This window comes from Canis lupus, chromosome 26 (assembly GCF_048164855.1).
Source record: "Canis lupus baileyi chromosome 26, mCanLup2.hap1, whole genome shotgun sequence".
Taxonomy (NCBI): Eukaryota; Metazoa; Chordata; class Mammalia; order Carnivora; family Canidae; genus Canis; species Canis lupus.
The window spans coordinates 15,660,506-15,679,757 of NC_132863.1; the positions used below are offsets into that span (position 1 = coordinate 15,660,506).

The following is a 19,252-nucleotide window of genomic DNA, read 5'->3' on the forward strand; positions in this document are numbered from 1 at the left end:
GTTAGTGATTAAAATGGGCATTGCTATGTGGTGTAACTCTGGGCTATATCTAATAAAGCATAAAGGAAACTCTACTGGGTAGTGTGTGTGTGGGGGGTGGGGTGGGGGTAGGGGGAGGCTTCAGCTGTACAAAGGGCCACAAGACAGGGACTTGCCCTGTGCCACATGTGAATCTTATTTCATAGGGAGGCAATGATCAGGGTGCATAGACATCTTGCAGCCATAAAGGGAGCAAAGAGACAGAAGGCATCTGGGTCTCTGATGACATCAGTGAACTTTTTATTTAATCAACTCTCAACCTCTCTGCTTCTGGACTACTTGCTGTGATTGGTAATAAATTCCTTAACATTTAAGTCATTAAGTAACAGTACCTCTGGCTGTCTCAATTTATTTTACAAATGAAGAAACTAAGGTTTAGAAGAGTTAACTTACTTAAAGGAAGATTTGAATGAGGTCTATTTGTGAAATGTGATTTCTTTCCATTCTATCACTTAACTTTCATAGGTTTGTGTATGTTTTAAACCAAAACTAAATTATAAAAGGTTACACGTGCTAGGGTTTAAAAGGATAGGAGAGATGGGAAAGCAGAAGGTGACACTCAGTCTGGGTTGGTTGTGGCTAAATGACAAGGGTAAAACTATGCCTTGAATTATTTCAGGAACTTTTCTGCAGTCCAGAGCATATATGTGAGAAGAGGAGTTGAATAATTATTTGATATACTCAATCAGATAATTTAATTCATCAGAGGATAGCTAAAACCTCAAATCTATTTTTTTTCTAAACTGAATGAGGATGTTAATTATTCAGAGATATACTACTTTGCTTTGTCCATGAATATGGAACCATTATCTCCCAAATGGATTGGAGTCTGGGAAGATTTATGAGAAGCTGAAAAAGTATAGGTTGAAATGAGTGCATACTGTTCTGTCCTGAGATAATTTTGTTTTGAGTCATAAGAGTGGATTCCTCAAGGAAAAACAATAATTTAAAACATAATTACTACTTGATGTACTGCCAAGACTATCCAAAACCCTAGAAAAATGACCATGATAATTAAAAATCAACTCATTCTGTGCATACAGTTCTCTCAATGATCCTATTTATTTTTCCTTCTGGGCATCTTGATGGTCAACAAAGGGGCAATAATGAGCAAAGAAATAGACATAATAATAATAGCATATTGCTAAATTGATTGGTTTTCATACTGTACATTTAATTTTTATAGTTCCTTTGAATGCTCAAAAGACAACATTCCAAAAATCAAAATCCTCCTTATTTGAATCTAGACCAGCGTTTCTCAGGAATACTAGCTCCTAATGTGCTCTAGGAAACTAAGTAGGGTAGTGACGGTGGGGGAAGAAGGTTGGTTGATCATAATCTTAATGATTGTGACTCTATAAGCTTTTTTCCTATATTCAAAACATACTGCAATAGGAGCCAACCTTTGTTTGTGTCTACCATTTAAAAAACTCATTTGAGTAGGAAGACTCCTTTTTTTCATTAAATACCCTTTATATGAAATAACATATCTATAGAAAAAGTTTCTACTTGTTCTGTAAGTGCTTGTAAACTATAAAATCTCATTTCCTAGGTATTGATTTTAACATTTAATTGGATTCTATTGGGTTATACATTGTTTATAACTTTATTTTATAATATTCTTAATTGGCTTTGGGAAGTTTGAATTTCTATATCATCAGTGCTTATATTTTACCCAAAGGCCTCTGGGAGAGTTCTACTTTAGATTTATCTATAATTAAAGCAAAGATACTAATAATATCATATGAAGTATAACCAAATTTAACCAATAAATCAAAGAGAATTTCAGACAAAACATCCAGAGCCTGTATTAGAATTTATATGTACAGTTTCTTGGTTAACTATATGGAATCTTCTTTAATTTCTCAGTAGGAAAATGAAAAATTTTGACTGGTATTAGAATAAAATAACATTGTGAGAATGTGGATTAATATAGTGCAAATCTCAGTAAAGCAATACACGGCTCAGAAGAGTGAGCAAGTTAAAAAAAAACCATAAAGATCAGAACATGGTTTCACATGGATAACATAGTTTTAGACCTGAATATTTGAAAATATGTGAATTCTAATATCACTAGCAATTGAATAATTGGAGAGAGAATTGGTTTACTTGGTCAGGAAGCATGTGTATCAGGTGGTGCTGATATGAAACCTTTGAATTGAATACAAAGAGAGATAGCTCTTGGAGCTCTTTCTATATCAAAAAAATAGAGTAGACCCTTCTCTTTCCTAGTAGCTGAAGGCTCCAACTACTGATAACTATTAGCCATTAATATGCTAACACCCCAAAATCAAGCCAACACAATGAAGCCAAATTCTCAAACACATCTGTGCTTATCAAGTTATTCAGAGGGAGGGCAAATGTGTCTCAGGAAGAAATTCATTGGACTAGAAATCCTTAATGAAATGTAGTTATAAACAACCACAAAAAGGAATCAAAGAGAAAAACTGAAGAGTATTCTGTAGTTTTATTGTTCCTATTGACACCAAATAATTTTCTTGGAGCTATTATTGTGGTTGTTAGTAAAGTAAATGAATTAATTATGTATCATTTAATTGGTATCAAGACTGATAAAGAAAGCATGGTTTTAGGATCAATTTAAACAAGTTGGAAGATAAGAATGAAGATAGTTACGTGAACTGTGCCAGTTCACACACAAATATATCTTTCCTTGCTTTGTTCGCTGAGATGGTCTAGAAGCAGTATTTCCTAATGCAAATTGCTGTTACCCATTCAATTTTTCTCCACTAAAGGAAACCAGAGGTCATTTGGGGAAAAGTCTGATTCCATGGTGGTGCAGAAAGGAGCAAGGTGAGCCTGGAAGATCTTTATGTGCCAGAAAGCAAGGACATTTTCAAAGATCAATGGGTCATGTCAAGAGAATGCAGAAACCAGCTAAAAAATGTTTCCATTGACCAATGCTGAGACAATTTGTGTATCAAAAAGAGAACAGTGGTTGTGGTTGATGAACCTACATAAAATCTAAAAACCATAAATCCATAAAGATAGGCAGAAAGAGAGAATATATTCTGAGAGAAGGTAAAAAAAATTGATTATCCAATCAGTTTTATTATTTAATCATTTTGCTACCATTGCCTCATTTATTATATGACAAATAATACAGATACTAATAAATGTAAACGCATCAGCTAGAAGGCATTTTTGGAGTTAAAAAAGGACAATTGGTAAAATTACTGCATATCATGACTCCCAGGCAGATGAAACCACATACAATGTCCAAAATTTAATTTAACATATACTTAGGTATTTTTAAGAATCTTGTGGTCCTAAGCACATGATAATTGCAAGATGCCATCATGTGCCAGTCTTCATAGTTATATTGTTTAGGATCCTTTCAAATGAAAGATCTTAACTTGAGATTCTGTCAATCTCCTCAAACTTGGATGAGAGAAAAGATTATGTCTTTAATTTAAACCTCTATGTAAAATTTATTCAAGAGACACACAGAACGAGAGAGAGAGAGAGAGACAGAGACATGGCAGAGGGAGAAGCAGGCTCCATGCAGGGAGCCCGATGTGGGACTCGATCACTGGTTTCCAGGATCACTCCCTGGGCTGAAGGCGGCGCTAAACCGCTGTGCCACCTGGGCTGCCCTAAACCTCTATGTAAAATTTAATAATCTCTTCAGTTATAAATCCAGGTCACAAGTCACAGCACTACAAGCAGATCTGTGACTCTGCCACCAGCAGAAATTACAGATATTTTCATATCATGTTCCATTGTTGCAAACAGTCACATCATACTATTTATACTAATGTTTAAATTGTGCTCATAGAAACATATACTATTTGATTACAAATTTATTTTTTAATATTTGCTAAAACTATTTTGCTGGAAATTATCCATTTTTTATTATATATTTTATTTTCTTTTATACATTTAACACTACTCTTAGAAGGGTCCATAGACTTCATCAGAATGCCTAATTGGTCAATGATACCAAATAAGATTAAGATTCCCCTGAGAAGATAAAAAATTAAAAATATTTTGACATTCCTCCCAATGAGAGCTATGGTCTATGGTCTATGCTTTCTCCCTTTGAATCTGGGTAGGTTTGTGATTGTTTTGACAAAGTGACAGCACAGAACTTCAGAGGTGAAGTACAATAAGGCAATTAACTCTCTTTGTTCTTTGGGACATTTGTTCTTGTAGCCATGATCTGCCATATAAGAAGTCTACCTACCCTGGGCTATTATGCTGTGAGGAAGCCCAAGCTACATGGTGAGGCCTCTTACAGGCAAAAAGGTTAAGAATCCTAACTGAACTCAAGTTCTAGACATGCTGGAGAAGCATTCAGATAATTCCAGCACAACGCCTTTGCATTACCCCAGGCACTTATTTGGCAGCTGAAGCCCAAGACACCAGGAAAGAGAAATAAGCCATCTCCTCTTGTGCCCTATCTGAATTCTTGACATATAGAATATGGATCAAAATAACATGGTGGGTGTTTTATGCCACTGAATTTTAGAGTGATTTATTATGCAATAAGAAATGACAAGAATAGAGTTTAGGATGAGCCAAACATGAATCTAGTTAGTTTTTGGCATGCATCTCTCCCAGTAGATAATGTTAGTTGAAATGAAACAGGCTGTGAGTAGCCTGAGAGCCACCCAATTTTTATGAAGAACATACAAATTGCACTTCAATTGACCAGATCTCAGATTATATGGTTCTAATTAGATACTCTCAGATTATATGGAGGCATCCTGAGATAGCCCACTCTAGCTTTCTGGAGGCTACTTTGTTCTCTCTGTTGGAGGGTCATTTCTATTCTAAGCTTTTTTTTTTTTTTTTTTTTTCACCAAGTGTTGGGTACAAGGCCAATGCCGGATTTGATACAATACGGCATACATTTATACTGGGATGAATGGATCTTCTTAAGGGATTTAGATGAAAGAACTCCTTATTTGCCATATAATCGAACCCTGTGAAATTCTCTTAAACACCCCTGAATATACAGTGCCTGGATCTCCCTTGTCATTATGTTCATAGCTTTGCTGGTCTACCCTGCAACACAAAAAACCCTGCAATACGTCCTTGGACAACAAACCATTGGCACATCTAAGCCTCTCCCAAGGCATAGGGGGGCATCTACAGCTTACACAGATCAAATGAGAATTTGGTTGCATTGTGGGTCTTAAAGTCTGGCTATCATATATTAATTTGGGTTATGGAGTGTCTGAAGTAGGAGACTGATATGTTTTTTTTAAAAGGCCTTTTTTTTTTTTTTTTTTTTAACCAGTAGACTTTTTTTTATGAAGTCTTTTCAAGGCTGGTAATTAGAAATCTGTCATACAGAAAGTATTCTGCAAGAAATGCATTTTGATTATAAAAACACTTTTTTAAAATTTTTAACTTTTTAATTTAATTTATTTTTTATAAATTTATTTTTTTATTGGTGTTCAATTTGCCAACATATAGACTAACACCCAGTGCTCATCCCATCAAGTGCACCACCCCCCAGTGCCTGCCACCCAGTCACCCCCACCCCCCGCCCACCTCCTCTTCCACCACCCCTAGTTCGTTTCCCAGAGTTAGAAGTCTTTCATGTTCTGTCTCCCTTTCTGATATTTCCCACTCATTTTTTCTCCTTTCCCCTTTATTCCCTTTCACTATTTTTTATATTCCCCAAATGAATGAGACCATATAATGTTTGTCCTTCTCCGATTGACTTACTTCACTCAGCATAATACCCTCCAGTTCCCCGTCGAAGCAAATGGTGGGTATTTGTCGTTTCTAATATAAAAACACGTTTAGCTTATTAAACTCTGTATTTATTAAAAATGTTAATTTTAAACTAAATTAAGATGATATGTATGTATATATGTGTTTTCTTGTTTTTCTATTTATTTAGGATTTTATGTATTTATTTGAGAGAGAGAGCACAAGCAAGAGAGCATAAGCAGGGTGAGCAGCAGAGGGAGAGGGAGAAGCAAGCTCCCTGCTGAACAGAGAGCCCAATGTTGGGCTTGATTCCAGGACCCTGGAATCATGACCTGAATGGAAGGTAGATGCTTAACTGACTGAGCCACCCAGGTGCCCCTTGTTTTTCTGTTTAATGATCTACTAAAAACCATGGCAATGCTCAATTTAGGATCACCTTAGGAAGCACACTGTTGGTTTTTCCTCCATTATTTTAATATTTACAATGAACTATAGGTTGTCATTCAGGGTTAAATTTGTTTTACATCTAAAGCCTCACTCCACCTTAAGCAAAATTAGCTATTTGCTTTTAACATAAGATATGTAGGCTTTAGAACTTCCTGTACATGAAAACAGTCCAGAGAACTAGGTAGTATTGCCAGTGGCTTTGAAGTCCACTGCAGAGGGAGTTCAGTTACACAAAACTTCCATTGACCCAAAGATACCAGACATGATACATTTTAGAAGACTTAAAAACTGAGGAAGAGATATGTTTTGAAGAAGTGATATTGCCTCTGACAGGCAGAACCTCTGGTCCCAGAACTCAGTTCTCAGAGGCGTTTTACAGGAAATGAGAGAAAACACCTTGTGAACAACAGAAAGTAGAGGTTGGTGAAATTTGTTGAGACTGGAGAAAGCCATCGTCAAAGACTTGTGAATTCATACCTGTGAGGTAGGTGTTGTGTGAGGAATTGATGAAATAGTGAGAAAGGGGCTGAGACATATCTTCATTCAAATCCAGTTTCTCAGGTGAAACGACTCCATTTTCTTCTCCACTCAGATAGCGCATAAAGCCATCCACTGAAATCTGTCCTGGAAGAAATGAAGAATTAAGAAGAATGTGAGTGGGTCCTTTCTATGGGTTGCTGGTATCACGCTGCTTGAACTTTTTTTTTCCCTCTCCAGAAAGCTCTGGTATATCCAAGGTAGAAGACAGTAGCCACAATTGCATTTTAACATGGATAACTGTAGTCAAGGATTACCTTATTTCACTACAACTACCTCCCAATGCCACAGATAATGGAGAAAAATGTATTTACATGAACCTAACTGACTTTCAGGGAATTTAAATACCTAAACACCAATCTCTTGTCTTTAAATTAAAAATGGTTATCAACTTTACGGATGGACATCAAAATGTTATTTATGCTTACCTTTGGGTAATATAATTAGGAGTGAATTTCCAAATTTTCTGTTATGTATATGTTATTTTTATAATCAAAAAAGTTATTCACAAGTTGTCTAATTATTTAAAATGAAATAGGAGTGTTTTCAGTTAGTGATCTTTTTCTCTGAAACAGAAACTATAGATGACCACAAATAAGTATCTCCTAAGAATAAAAAATCAAATGCTTATAAACAAGGAAGTCTTTAAATTTCTTATTTAGAATGACTTTACTTCAAATGAAAGAAATATGACTCACACTTTAGTTTACTTGGATCCTATTTAAATTTTTTGCTTTTGTTGTAACCTTTCTGAAGTGACTAATGCTAAATATTCAGATAATCCTTTATCTTTATCTCAGTAATCTTTATGGAATGCCAGAGAGGACATCCTCACTGTTTTCATCTATTACCACAGTTTGTTCCCTCATCCTTAACAATCAGAACCTCAAAAACCCAGCACATTTGTGACCAGTGGAGATGTTGCTTGTAAACAGAGGGTAGCAGTTCTTTCTTCTTACTGAAACAGTTTTGTATTAACATGAAAGTGGTATATGTTCACTGGAATAAAAATTAGATAATGGGATGAACAGAAAGGAAATATAAAACCTCTAAACATGCCTAACTCTTTCTTCAGAACCAGTGATGTTAAAATCTTGGTGTGTATGCTTCCAGGGGGATAAAAAAGTGTGTGCGTGTAATTCTTTTATGAAGGTACAGTTAGTAACTGTATTAGGTTAACCTTAATTAGATTAAGAGCCTTTGTGTTAGTGGAACAATATATAATAAAAATTGTCATGTAATCTATAATATTTGTATTTTATAAGATATGTAGCCATAGCATGACTAAAAAATATTCCATTACCATTGGACATTAAAGTTGTTTCTAATTTTTCACTAGTATAAATGACATCGTAGTGAATACTCTGACAGTTAAACCTTTGTTCAAACTCTTAATTATTTCCTTAGGATGAATTCCCAGGAATAGAACAGCTGGTTCAAAGACGATGCACATTTTTAAGTCTTTTAGTATACATAACTAACTTGCTTTCTATTAAAGTTCCAGCAAGCTACTCTTTCACCGGTGTTTTTTCCTTCTCTTCAATCCTATACCAAACTCATAGGTAAAAGTATGATATATGATAATTCTAATTTTTATTGAACATTTATTATTAAATGATAAGTGGTATGTCATCTGTAAGTGACAAAGCTAGTATAGACTATTTACCACAATGTAAATCTTATTTATTTGGGAGAGAGAGAAAGAGAGAGAATGCATGAGGGGAGGGGCAGAGGGAAAGGGAGAAGAGAGAAGCAGACTCCTTGCTGAGTGTGGAGCCTGACTCGGGGCTCCATCCTGGGATGCTCCATCCTCGGACGCCAAGATCACAACCCAAGCCGAAATCGAGAGTTGGACACCTAATTGACTGAGCCACCTAGGTGCCCCTGCAAATCTTTTTACACCCAATAAATTTCTCAGAATAACTGATGAATATTTTTCCCAATTCTGGAAACATTATAACTAAATTCCTTTAATATTTTCCAGGAATAAGTAAACTAAAAGAATAAATTTGGTCACTGGCTCTTGATGAGTGGAGCTGGGTTTTATAAAAGAAAAACCTCCCTAAACAAACTGAAATGGGAATAATAATTTTACTATGAACTTCTTAAAAGTCAGTTCTAACATATACCTTGATAATTTCAACAATGACAAAAGGAAAAAGCATCATGAAGGTCTCGTGCATTAGAAATGAGAAACAGACTAAAAGGTCCTCATAGTGCTATGTTTGTGTGAGTTTATTTGAAAGATTTTATTTTTTAAGTAATGTCTATACCCAATGTGGTGCTCAAACTCATTAACCCTGAAATCAAGAGCCGCATGCTCCACTGACTGAGCCCACCAGGCACCCCTGTTTATGTGGATTTTTAATAGATGCCATAGTTTGTACCTCCAAATCACCATCACGTAACAAAATGATTGCTACCATTGATGAAAGCACTTCGGTTACTGCACTGAAGACTTTGTTTTAAAATTCATTTACAGTGAAATGCGTATAACCTTTCAGACTGGTTTCATTTTGGAAACAAACCAAAATCAATGCCACTTAGAGTCAAAGCTATTTCAATAGATGGCTTTAAAACTATTTTGGAGTATAAAACTCATTAGAAATAAATTTTAAAAAAACAACTAACTTCTTCATTGTCTTCCCTTTTTTGGTAACAAGTCCAACTTGGCAGCTTCTCAAACTAGTGCTGTTCCTCCCTCCCCCTTTCCTTTCCTTCTTCTCTCATTATTTTCCACTTTGCTACCGTCTTATTTAACAAAAATTTATTGAATGTCTGCCATGTGATGCGTACACAGAAAAACAAAGCATAGGGAACTGCGGCCTCTGCCTTCATATAGCACACAATCTAATAGAAAATAAGATTGATCACACCTTGGAAGCCAGGTGTGAATTCTTCTGGAGCAGGGTGTGTTTTATATCTCTGTCATCCCTGGAATCTACCACAATGCTTTGTGCACAGTAGGTATTAAATCAGTTTTTTTTTTTTTTTTGGCGAATTAGTGATTCAGAATAGGAATAAATTCATTTCAAACTGGAAAATCACCAAGGATAGCATAATTGATTCTTTTATCAGATTAGGTCAAATCATATGAAATTGCTAATTTTGGCATTTTTAACCTCTGCAAATGACAATTTCAAAGTACTCAGTCTCTAACTACAGTTTTTCTCAGAGGTCAAGCAGGGAAGGCAGTTATTTCTTTAGGGGCCAGCAAAGAAAAAGTAATGCGACTGATGGAATAATGTGCACACCAGGGAACTGTAGAGTGTGGAAAACTCATGAGTGAACTTTCCTTCTGAAGGCATACAAATGACAGCAATAAAATATTATGGGACTAAACAAACTGTTTTTATGGTGCTGGTGACTCTCAGGCTGTCACTTCATGTCTGTTATCTTGCAGGAATAAATGTCCTTTGGTCCGATTAGCAACTTCAGAGAGCGATTAAAAAAAAAAAAAGCAAATATAGTGAGGATGATTAATTTTAACTTTAGCATCAATGTCCATTTATTGTGTTTAGTACCTTCTGGGGAATTATGTTGTGAAAAATTCTGAGCTACGCTTATGATTAATTTTGATGTATTTCATGGGTGCAGAACAGAGGAGTGGGGATATATATAAACTATGTATTTGTTATTCTCAAATGAGGGTATTATAATTAAGGTCAAGTTATACTTCACAATATGCCAAAGAACATGTGTCAAAAGTTTTATTGAATCCATTAATGAGAAAACCAGGATGATGAAAAGCCTTTTCAAAGAGGGCTATGAGATACTAATACATACATATGTGCATGTTAGCACATCACCCAAACAAAAAAACCCCAAGCCTATAAAAATATTTCTAAATTGAATACAAAGCTGGTTAATGTTCCATAGGTCAATTAAGCACATAATTTTTTTTAATTAAGCATAATTTTTTATTATCTTCTCTAACTTTACAATTTTATAGGAGTTGAAGATTTTGACATAATTTTTTAAAGTCAGTAAAAAAAATAAGAGTTGAGTGAATCATTGTGAGGATTATTTACGATTAATTATATTAAATAATTTAAAACCCACCAGTGAAGGAATTACCTAACTTTGAATGAGAACAGTGCAGGAGTTTGGTGGACGGTTCAGAATATGATTGCAGATTGCAGGTGAGCAGACTCTTGGGAGCAGATTTTCAACCCCAAAGCTTGGCTTTGCTAACAAAGGAGCAAATGTGCAAGACTTTGATGGATCAAATGACTAGGCAGAGATGTGTCAAAGTCAAGAAAAGCCAACAAAACAGTAAGGTTAAGGAGTAGTAGGCTTATAAGTCACGAGGGTCAGGAGTTCATTCGCAAAAATGAAGATTTTTGGGGGGGCATAATGAAGTAGCTTCAAAAATTGTTCTGAGGCACTGGGACAGAAAGCAGACTCTTGGAGGATTTTCCTTTGTTGCATGTAACCTACAGCTAGGTAATAGCTGTTGCTGTTGACTTAAATGTATTAGTCTTTCTTTCTCCATCAACCTTGCACTGTTTTGCAAAACTGCTTGCAATTGTTTTCCTGGTCCACTGAGGAGCACAGAAACATGAAAAACCTTGATAATTAAGATAGGAAACATTGTTTTTCTAAACAAATTAATAGCAGAACAAGAGATCGAGCTTCCAATTCTGTCAGCAGTAACTGATCAGGGATAAATTCCTCAACCACAGGATGGGTAAACTATATGGGCTCTTTGGTCTCTTCTACTTCTAAACTTCAGTGAGTTCAAGTAGTTTAATATCTTAGAGATGAGTACTAGCTAAATTAAAACAAACTGTCCCATATTAGGATGACATTAGGAAACATCAAACCACAACTAAAAGCAATGCTACAATTTTCTGGAATAAAATCAAGAAGATAAGGTAAGTCCAAAAGGATAAGGCCAGCTTACAAAGGCTATAAGTAAAGCCCTTTACATATTTTCTTCATAGAAGAATGGTACATTTCTAATTGGACATGTCACTCCTATAATGGCACCTACTACAGTAGGAAAAATATAACCTCCTTAAGGAATAGGGAAAACACTGTTCTATGAAACTTTTCTGTTCAGAAGTTGTGGTGTTCAAAGAAAAAGGAAACTGGTGAGGCAAGAGTAGAAAGATCTGACTTCAGTGGGGAGAGACCATCTTGAAAGAGATGAAAGAGGCAAGTGGTATGACAAAATGGTGGTCCCCAAGGGCCATTGCTATGTTTCATAATTCTTCAGCAATATCTTTGCTGAAAAGAGACTGTCATGCGGTGTTGCATAAAAGCCATGGCCAGCAACTGTACCTCTGCCTCTTTCTGCTTCCCTCCCTCCCAGGGGGCAGATAATGACTGAGGTTCCACTGGTGTCCTCCTGAGCATGTCAGGAAGGCAGAAATTTGAAGTTCTATTGTGACAAAATAAGACCTTCCAGGGATGCTTTAAAACCATGGAGTGTATCCTTTGACACTCTGCTGGATTCATCTCATGCAGAGGCTCTTGTATATTTACTGAGGTATGAGCTACTCTGATGCCTTCTCTAAATCTGGGACCATCCCATGAGTTTCAGGAACAATTAAGAATAAGGAGGATCTGTGTCTACACAAGGGAGCTCTGGAGACAAGGACAGATATAAAGAGCAGGGTGGACTGATTATCTCACCTTTTTAGGTCCTAACCTTTACCTACTTTATCTACTGGCTTCTTAGAAAGCTACATCAACAGAACTTTCTTCCATAAAATCCTGTTCCAGGCATCTAAGAAAAGATGTTTCAGATCAAGTCTCTCCAGAAAGAACAAGGAATTGTGACCTTACCCTGAAGTTGTGGTAGCCCTTGCTGGTGTTGTTAATGAGCACATTTTTAGTGAGAGCCCAACTGTCTGTGTCCAAGGTTGAGAAGAACAAGAATGTATCTACCAGCGTCCTGACCTTCAAGACTTGAAAAACATAACATGTACAATTCCTTTTTGATGCTCTTTGATGTGCAGTTCAGGTTTCTATTCATTTAGTGTAATGTCCTAATGTAAATATAGCTAAAGAGTTTAGAGTCCCATTTAGCAGACAAACTAATTTCATGTTGGCCACATAGGAACCTTCTGGTCCAACTCATTGTGGTCTAGGTCTGCTCCATTTTTTCATTTACCATTCTGCTGCCAAAGTCTGGCTGAAGATGGAGGAAAATTGGCTGATTTAATTGCTAATGGACTGAATTTGGAAGGAAGGAATAAGGAGAGGCTGAGTGTGGCCAGTTGGTGGAATGGCAAAGGTACAGTTAGGAAGCCACCCAACTGATTTGCTTTTGATGTACAGACAGTAATGCAGGAGATATCTATGGGGAAAACAGTATGGTCCACAAGCAATAGGCAAGGGTAGTTTTCTAAATTTAGATATATTTCATAGCTGCTGTCCAGAATCACTTCTACTCTGATGGATAATAGAAACAAGCTCCCTCATTTCTGTTTGGTTAGAAGCCAATGCTTCTAAATCTTTTAGTTGATACTTTTGGTATTTACCCCTATATCTCAAAATAATATGTTTGTAGTACTATTTTTTGACTTCCTACTATGGGAGATGAGAATATTATTTTTTCTTCTCTATACCCCACAGCATTTGTACACATTCTTCTCATCCTTCTGAGATAGTTACATTATAATTTAGTTGGATCAGTATTCAGTGCTTATGTTATCATGACTATGTATTCTATTCAGGGCTGAGTCATATAGTAAACCAATAATTATTTTTCTTTCCATGCACAATTTAAAATTTTCCCTGTAGTTAATAATTGTCTTGTTTTGTCACTTGCTTAATTTCTTTGCACACATCTCAAATCCAACTTCAAATTCCCCACTAGTTATCTAAACATGTTTACAATATGTTCAAATACAACACATGTTCTCCCAGTTTCACTTTCTTGAAGAAGCCTTTTTGGAGCCTTATGACCTACTCCAACCTAGATTGATCAACTTCTATTTCTTTCACTAGTATTTTTAATTGAATCTCTCTTATTTTTTATATACCATGTGTTTCTCTTTTATGGTTAGCCTTTTAATTTTATTTTTTATTTTTTAATATTTTATTATTCATGAGAGACACAGAGAGAGAGGCAGAGACACATGCAGAGAGAGAAGCAGGCTCCCTGTGGGAAGCCTGATGCAGGACTTGATCCCAGGACACCGGGATCCTCAACCACTGAGCCATATTTGTCAGTAGATTCCTGAGAAAGGGTTCATGAGTGTGAAAGTATTTGAACCTTTTTGTCTAAAATGGCTTCATGACACTCACACACTTGATTGCTAGATTAGCTACGTATAATATTCTAGGATGGAAAATATTTTTCCTTTAAATTTTTGTGGGAAAATTTACTTCATTGCCTTTAACTTTTAGTGTGGCTATTAAGAGGTTTGAAGATTTACTGATTCACCTCCTTAAAACAGACACGTGGCTTCTTTTTTTAAAAATGGTTTATTTTGTCTTTCTGGAAATTTCTAGCATCTTATTCAGTCCCAGTTTCCTGAAATTTTGTAACACTGTGCTTTGGTATAGGTTTATCTTTATCTTCTGGGCTGGGCACTCTTTGATCCCTTTTAATATGAAAGCTATTATTCTTTTATTTGAAGCATTTCATGAATTATCTTTATGATAATTTCCTCTGTTCTGTCTTTCTGGAACATTATTTAGGCAAATTTGCATTTTAATATACCCTCTCTCCTATTTTTAATTTTATTTCTTTGTTCTACTTTCTGGGAGATTTCCTCAGCTTTTCCCCCAACACTTCTTTTAGTCTTTTGTTTCTCCTGCCTTCTTTTCAATGTCTAAGAGCCAGTTTGTGTTCTATGATATTTCTTTAAAAAAATAACATTGTATTCTTTTTTGATAGTGCAATATGTTTTGTTATCTTTCTAGGTATATAAATAATATATCTAAAGTTTTTCTTCTAACTTCATAACAATTGTTTTAGCTGTAGTTACATATTTTCCTTATTTCTACCTTTTAAAAGATTTTATTTATTTATTTGAGAGAGAGATAGGGAGTGAGAGAGAGATAAGGAGCAAGGGGAGGGGCAGAGGGAGAAGCAGACTCCCCACTGGGTAGGGAGCCTGACATGGAGCTTGATCCTGGGACTCTGGGATCATGACCTGAGCTGAAGGCACAGGCTTAACCAGTTGAGCCACTCAGGTGCTCCTCATTTTTATTAAAAAAAAATCTTTTTTCCTCATATGTCTAGTAATTTTTAGTTTTCTGTTCAGATTTCAAATTGGTAAACTTAAAAGTTTAATTTGATTTGTGAATGCATCTGGATAACTGACTTTACATTGAAAATAAATTTTCATTGTAGAGGGATCAGTCTTTGTCTCTTTGGAGCAGCCTAGGGACTGTCAATACATTTAGGTCTTTCATCTTGTGCTGATCAGCATCCTACTACTTAACCACTTGTCAGGAGAGTGCAGGCCTGGATACTGCATTCCAGAGCACATAGGGAAAGAAGGATGAAGGACTCAGCACTCAGTATGTTTATGTATACATAACATATATAACTTTTATCTCCGATTTGCAGTGTGGTAGTCCTGCCTTCACCTGGGACTGCATCATCCTCAGACCCTCTGTTTTCTTGTCTCCAGAGAGTACACCTTTTGTCTTTATCCAGGTGGGAGTTCTGACTATTCCTTAAACAATAGACAACCAGACCACCTTATTTTAGGCTGTACCTCTATACCCACTTCCAGATGAACCTAAAATCATCAATTTTTAAGACTTTTTAAGATTTCATGGAATAATTCATATTGGTTTCCAGCTTTTCACATGACAGGTGTATGATCAGTTTTCTCAGAACTATTATAGCTATAAGCATATATATTCATATATATTATGTAATTGTTATGTAATTATGTAATTGTTACCTTTTATTCTATTGTCTCCACCCTTGCCAGATTATGCCTTTAAAAACTATTTCCTTTAATGCAATTTTAGTGTGGTTTCAAGATAATTTAATTTAGATGAATATATTCAGACCATCATATTTCTCCTGATATCCCACGGTTTTTCTACTACACCAGATTGTTGAATTTTTAAGTTTAAAAAGTCAGAATTCACATGCTATATCCCTTGATCTTACTATTTTTAGGTAAAATTGAATCACATGGGAGGAACTAAAGGTCTTCTGTCATAGACCGACTTTGCCTGGTCAGAGACCTACCATGGGTCTCCCTGGTTTTCTTTTACTTACATCTTTCTAGTGAAGAGTAAGCGGTGACTAATATTTCCTTGCAGAAGGCCCTCGATGGGTAATGTGACACTTAGGTTTTTCCGAGTAGAGTGTAGTCAGAGTCACAGAAGCAGTCTGAGCTCTTAGCTACTTATCAGCTAGAAATGTATTTCATCCCCTGGGCTTCTCTTGCCAACCTCACAAGGCTGCTTGTGTTGAACAGGTATGGGAGTGTTTCTTTTTTTTTTTTTTTATGGGAGTGTTTCTATGAGGGTGCCAACATCCACACGTTTCTAAGGTAGTCATGACTGAGACAAGCTGGGCTTTGATTTTATGAGTGCCAGTGAATTGTCCATCTCCTCTTACGGTGGTCACGGAATGTGTCCCTCATGATTTCATTCAATCAGAAGAAAGTCCACCCAGATTTAATTTGATTTAATGTAATTCTATTTCCCAAGTCTCTCGTGTAAAATTACAATTTGAGTTCAAAGCATTGTTTGAGAAATTACCTGATTAAATCTAAAAAATATTTAAGGAGACTACTGGAACTAAATTCTAAGGCAGCTGAAATAAATTGGATATTCAATTCTGAGAGTATTTAACAGATGAGAAACTTCCTCTCTTCCTTTCCAAGTCCTCTCACCCTTCTCCAGTAAACACAGCAACAAAACATTCTAATTTTGCCTCAGGGAAGGGAGGGGTGGCAGAGAACAGGGCACTAAAGGATGTCTTTTCTTCTTGGTTCTGAGGGCACTCTTTGACCAAGACTTCCTTGTTCCAAGTTTAGAGGAAGTTCCAGACAAGTATCATGTCCTGAAGAGAGAAGGCTGTGACTCCTTTCCCTGGAGATGCTCCAGAAAGTTCTAAGCTCTGGTGTGTCCCAGTGGCCAGAAACAGTAGATAGGTTTTATTTTTATTCCCTCCCTCTGCCTAGCCTCTGGCAGAGGCACTAATCAGACAGCATTAAATGTCTAAAGCCATCAAAATAGACTAGAAAGAGGGTACTAGGATAATTCAGAATAGGCCAAATCAAATTCTTAAACAATAGAAGAGTTTATTGTACTTCATTACATTGCAGTGACAAGTTACCTGCCCTGTCAATACCCTCTCCTCTTAGCCTTCTTTGTTCAGCCCTGTGGAATTTCTTTTTAAATTCACAAGTAAGAAATGTATCTGAAATAAATCCATAGGCCTTCATCTTCTACCTACAAGCTTATGAAAGTGACTTTTGATAAGGTCAGATAACACAAGCTGATGTTCCTCGGCTCACTGAAACTACTAAACCTGGTGGTGAGTCCTCAGCACTATACTTTCTCATGATGCTTTACAGGAGCTGTGTGACCAGGGGAGGAAAAAAGTACAGCAGGGCATGCTCAAAAGCTAATCTCTAAATAGAATTCATGGCACATTATTAAGGTGCCATGAAATTCCCTCTGTCAGGCTCTTTTCTGTTTAGTATGTATCTTTTACCAGGATGGTTACCTTGGAAATGACCCCATCATGGCATCAAAGTACTGCCATGGAACTGCTCTTGAGCTAATCCTAAAAGCAGATATAAGGCAGCAGCAGGGAAGCGCTCAAGAAAAGAATTATGCCATGGTGGTTCAAGGAAAGAAAATGTAATGGCTATATTTACAAACATGGTACTTTTTTTACTAATGGATTCTGACTTGAAAGGAAATATTTTATAATAGTGTAAAAGGAGATGGAAGGAAAGAGAGAACCAGTCTTTGAAGAGCTTCTTGAATTGAGTCTATTTCCAGCATGTTATTTAGCAGACCTTTCTATACTGTTTAATATATGCAAATATTAACTCATTTTGTCTTCCTGGTAACTCTATGATGTGGGCAATACTATAAGGTCCAATTTATTGATGAGAAGCCTGAGGCAAGTAGCTTGCTTAAATTCACATAGCTTACAAGTGAATAAAATGGGATTAGAGCCCAGGTAGTCATGCTTTGTGTTCCATGCTATTAACTACTATGAGATCCTGCTGTAGAGGACACCATACATAATCTGGGAGAAGGTAAATCATCATCATCATCATTGGAGAAGAAGCTATCCTCACTTGAGCACTGATCATCTGCTAGGCAAGAAATCCTATGGGAAAAATCTCACCCCCTTTTTAGTTGAACAGATTGAAGCATAAAGAGGTAAGTAGCTTGTTGGAGGTCATAGGGGTACACAGTATGAGTGCTGGGTCTGGAGTCCATGGTGGAGCAATGGAGAGAGATGGGTGGTGGTAAGTATGACTGATGATATTTGTCCATATAACTTTCCCAGCACTGGCCTGGATGAGGGACACAGAGGATGAAAAGGAGAGAGGGTCTTGCCTCCCTGGTAGTTGGTTTTAATCTGGACACCCTTGGATTAGTCCTAAAAATAGCTCTGAATGTGACCAAGGAAGAGTTTTTTCCCATGATTTACTTATCTCTCTAAAACATGTTACTTTAATCTGTTAAAAGAAGCTGGGCTCAGGCAGGACAAGTGACCCATCTGGCAGAGGTACAAGGATTAGCTCTTTGATTCAGATTTGTCTATCAAGGTCTAAAATTCTTTTCCAGACTTAATTTACATTTTAATCTCTCCAAGTGATTTAAAGGCATCCTCTAGCATTTTTATTCTATGATTCATGAATCTAACTTTTAGAAAGAAAAATAAAATACAACAGGAAAACTGTTATGCCAATGTGAGGACCAGAGAAATGCTAACAGAAGATGTGACATTATTTTGTGAATTTGGGAAAAAAAAAAACCACAGGTTAGCTTAAAAAAAAATAAACATAGCCAAACACATGCAAATAATATCTCTCAAAGCCCACAGGCACAAAGAAATTTCTATGGATTTAGTCTTGGAAGACAGATGGCCTGTAAATCTATAAATCTAAAGCTTCACTCTGTGAAGTCATTGCACAGTTGAGATGGGCAAACTGGACAACCTGTCTGCCAGCTAGCATGGCCACCAGCCTCATTCTGTTGAGCCAAATTCCAATTAGGCAGGATCTGGCACTCAAATGCTTGGATATCACTGGGATTAGGTGGTTGAGAATCTATTCATCATTATTCAATCCCCACTCTCAATGTCATGATACTCAGAGCATGTTGGAATGCTACCAGTCCAGTGGCTTAACACCTCCTAAGTCACTTCCAAGCACAGCCCAGAAAAGCTATTCCCTTGGCTTGTGTTGCTGTAACCCTTATGTGAGTTTTGCTAGACCAGCTCAGAGAAAGTAAGTGCAGATGGCTTTAATATCCCATGGCTCACCAAAGTCTATTTGTCTGCTTTCAGAAAAAAATCTATTAATTGTCCTCTTTCCAAGTACTTTTGCTTGGGCACAAACTTTCCTATGACACCTGCCAACTA

At 36.4% G+C, this 19,252-nt stretch overlaps 1 protein-coding gene across 2 annotated transcripts in view; it reads right to left on the minus strand.

The window, feature by feature from the left end:
- The window catches only part of PLCB1 (phospholipase C beta 1), a 670,290-nt gene that overhangs the window by 178,524 nt on the left and 472,514 nt on the right, over nt 1-19,252 (minus strand). For both annotated transcript variants that reach the window (XM_072800101.1, XM_072800102.1), the window contains exon 10: nt 6,649-6,795. In XM_072800101.1, the coding sequence (XP_072656202.1) occupies nt 6,649-6,795 (147 nt within the window). The remainder of the gene's footprint in view (nt 1-6,648; nt 6,796-19,252) is intronic.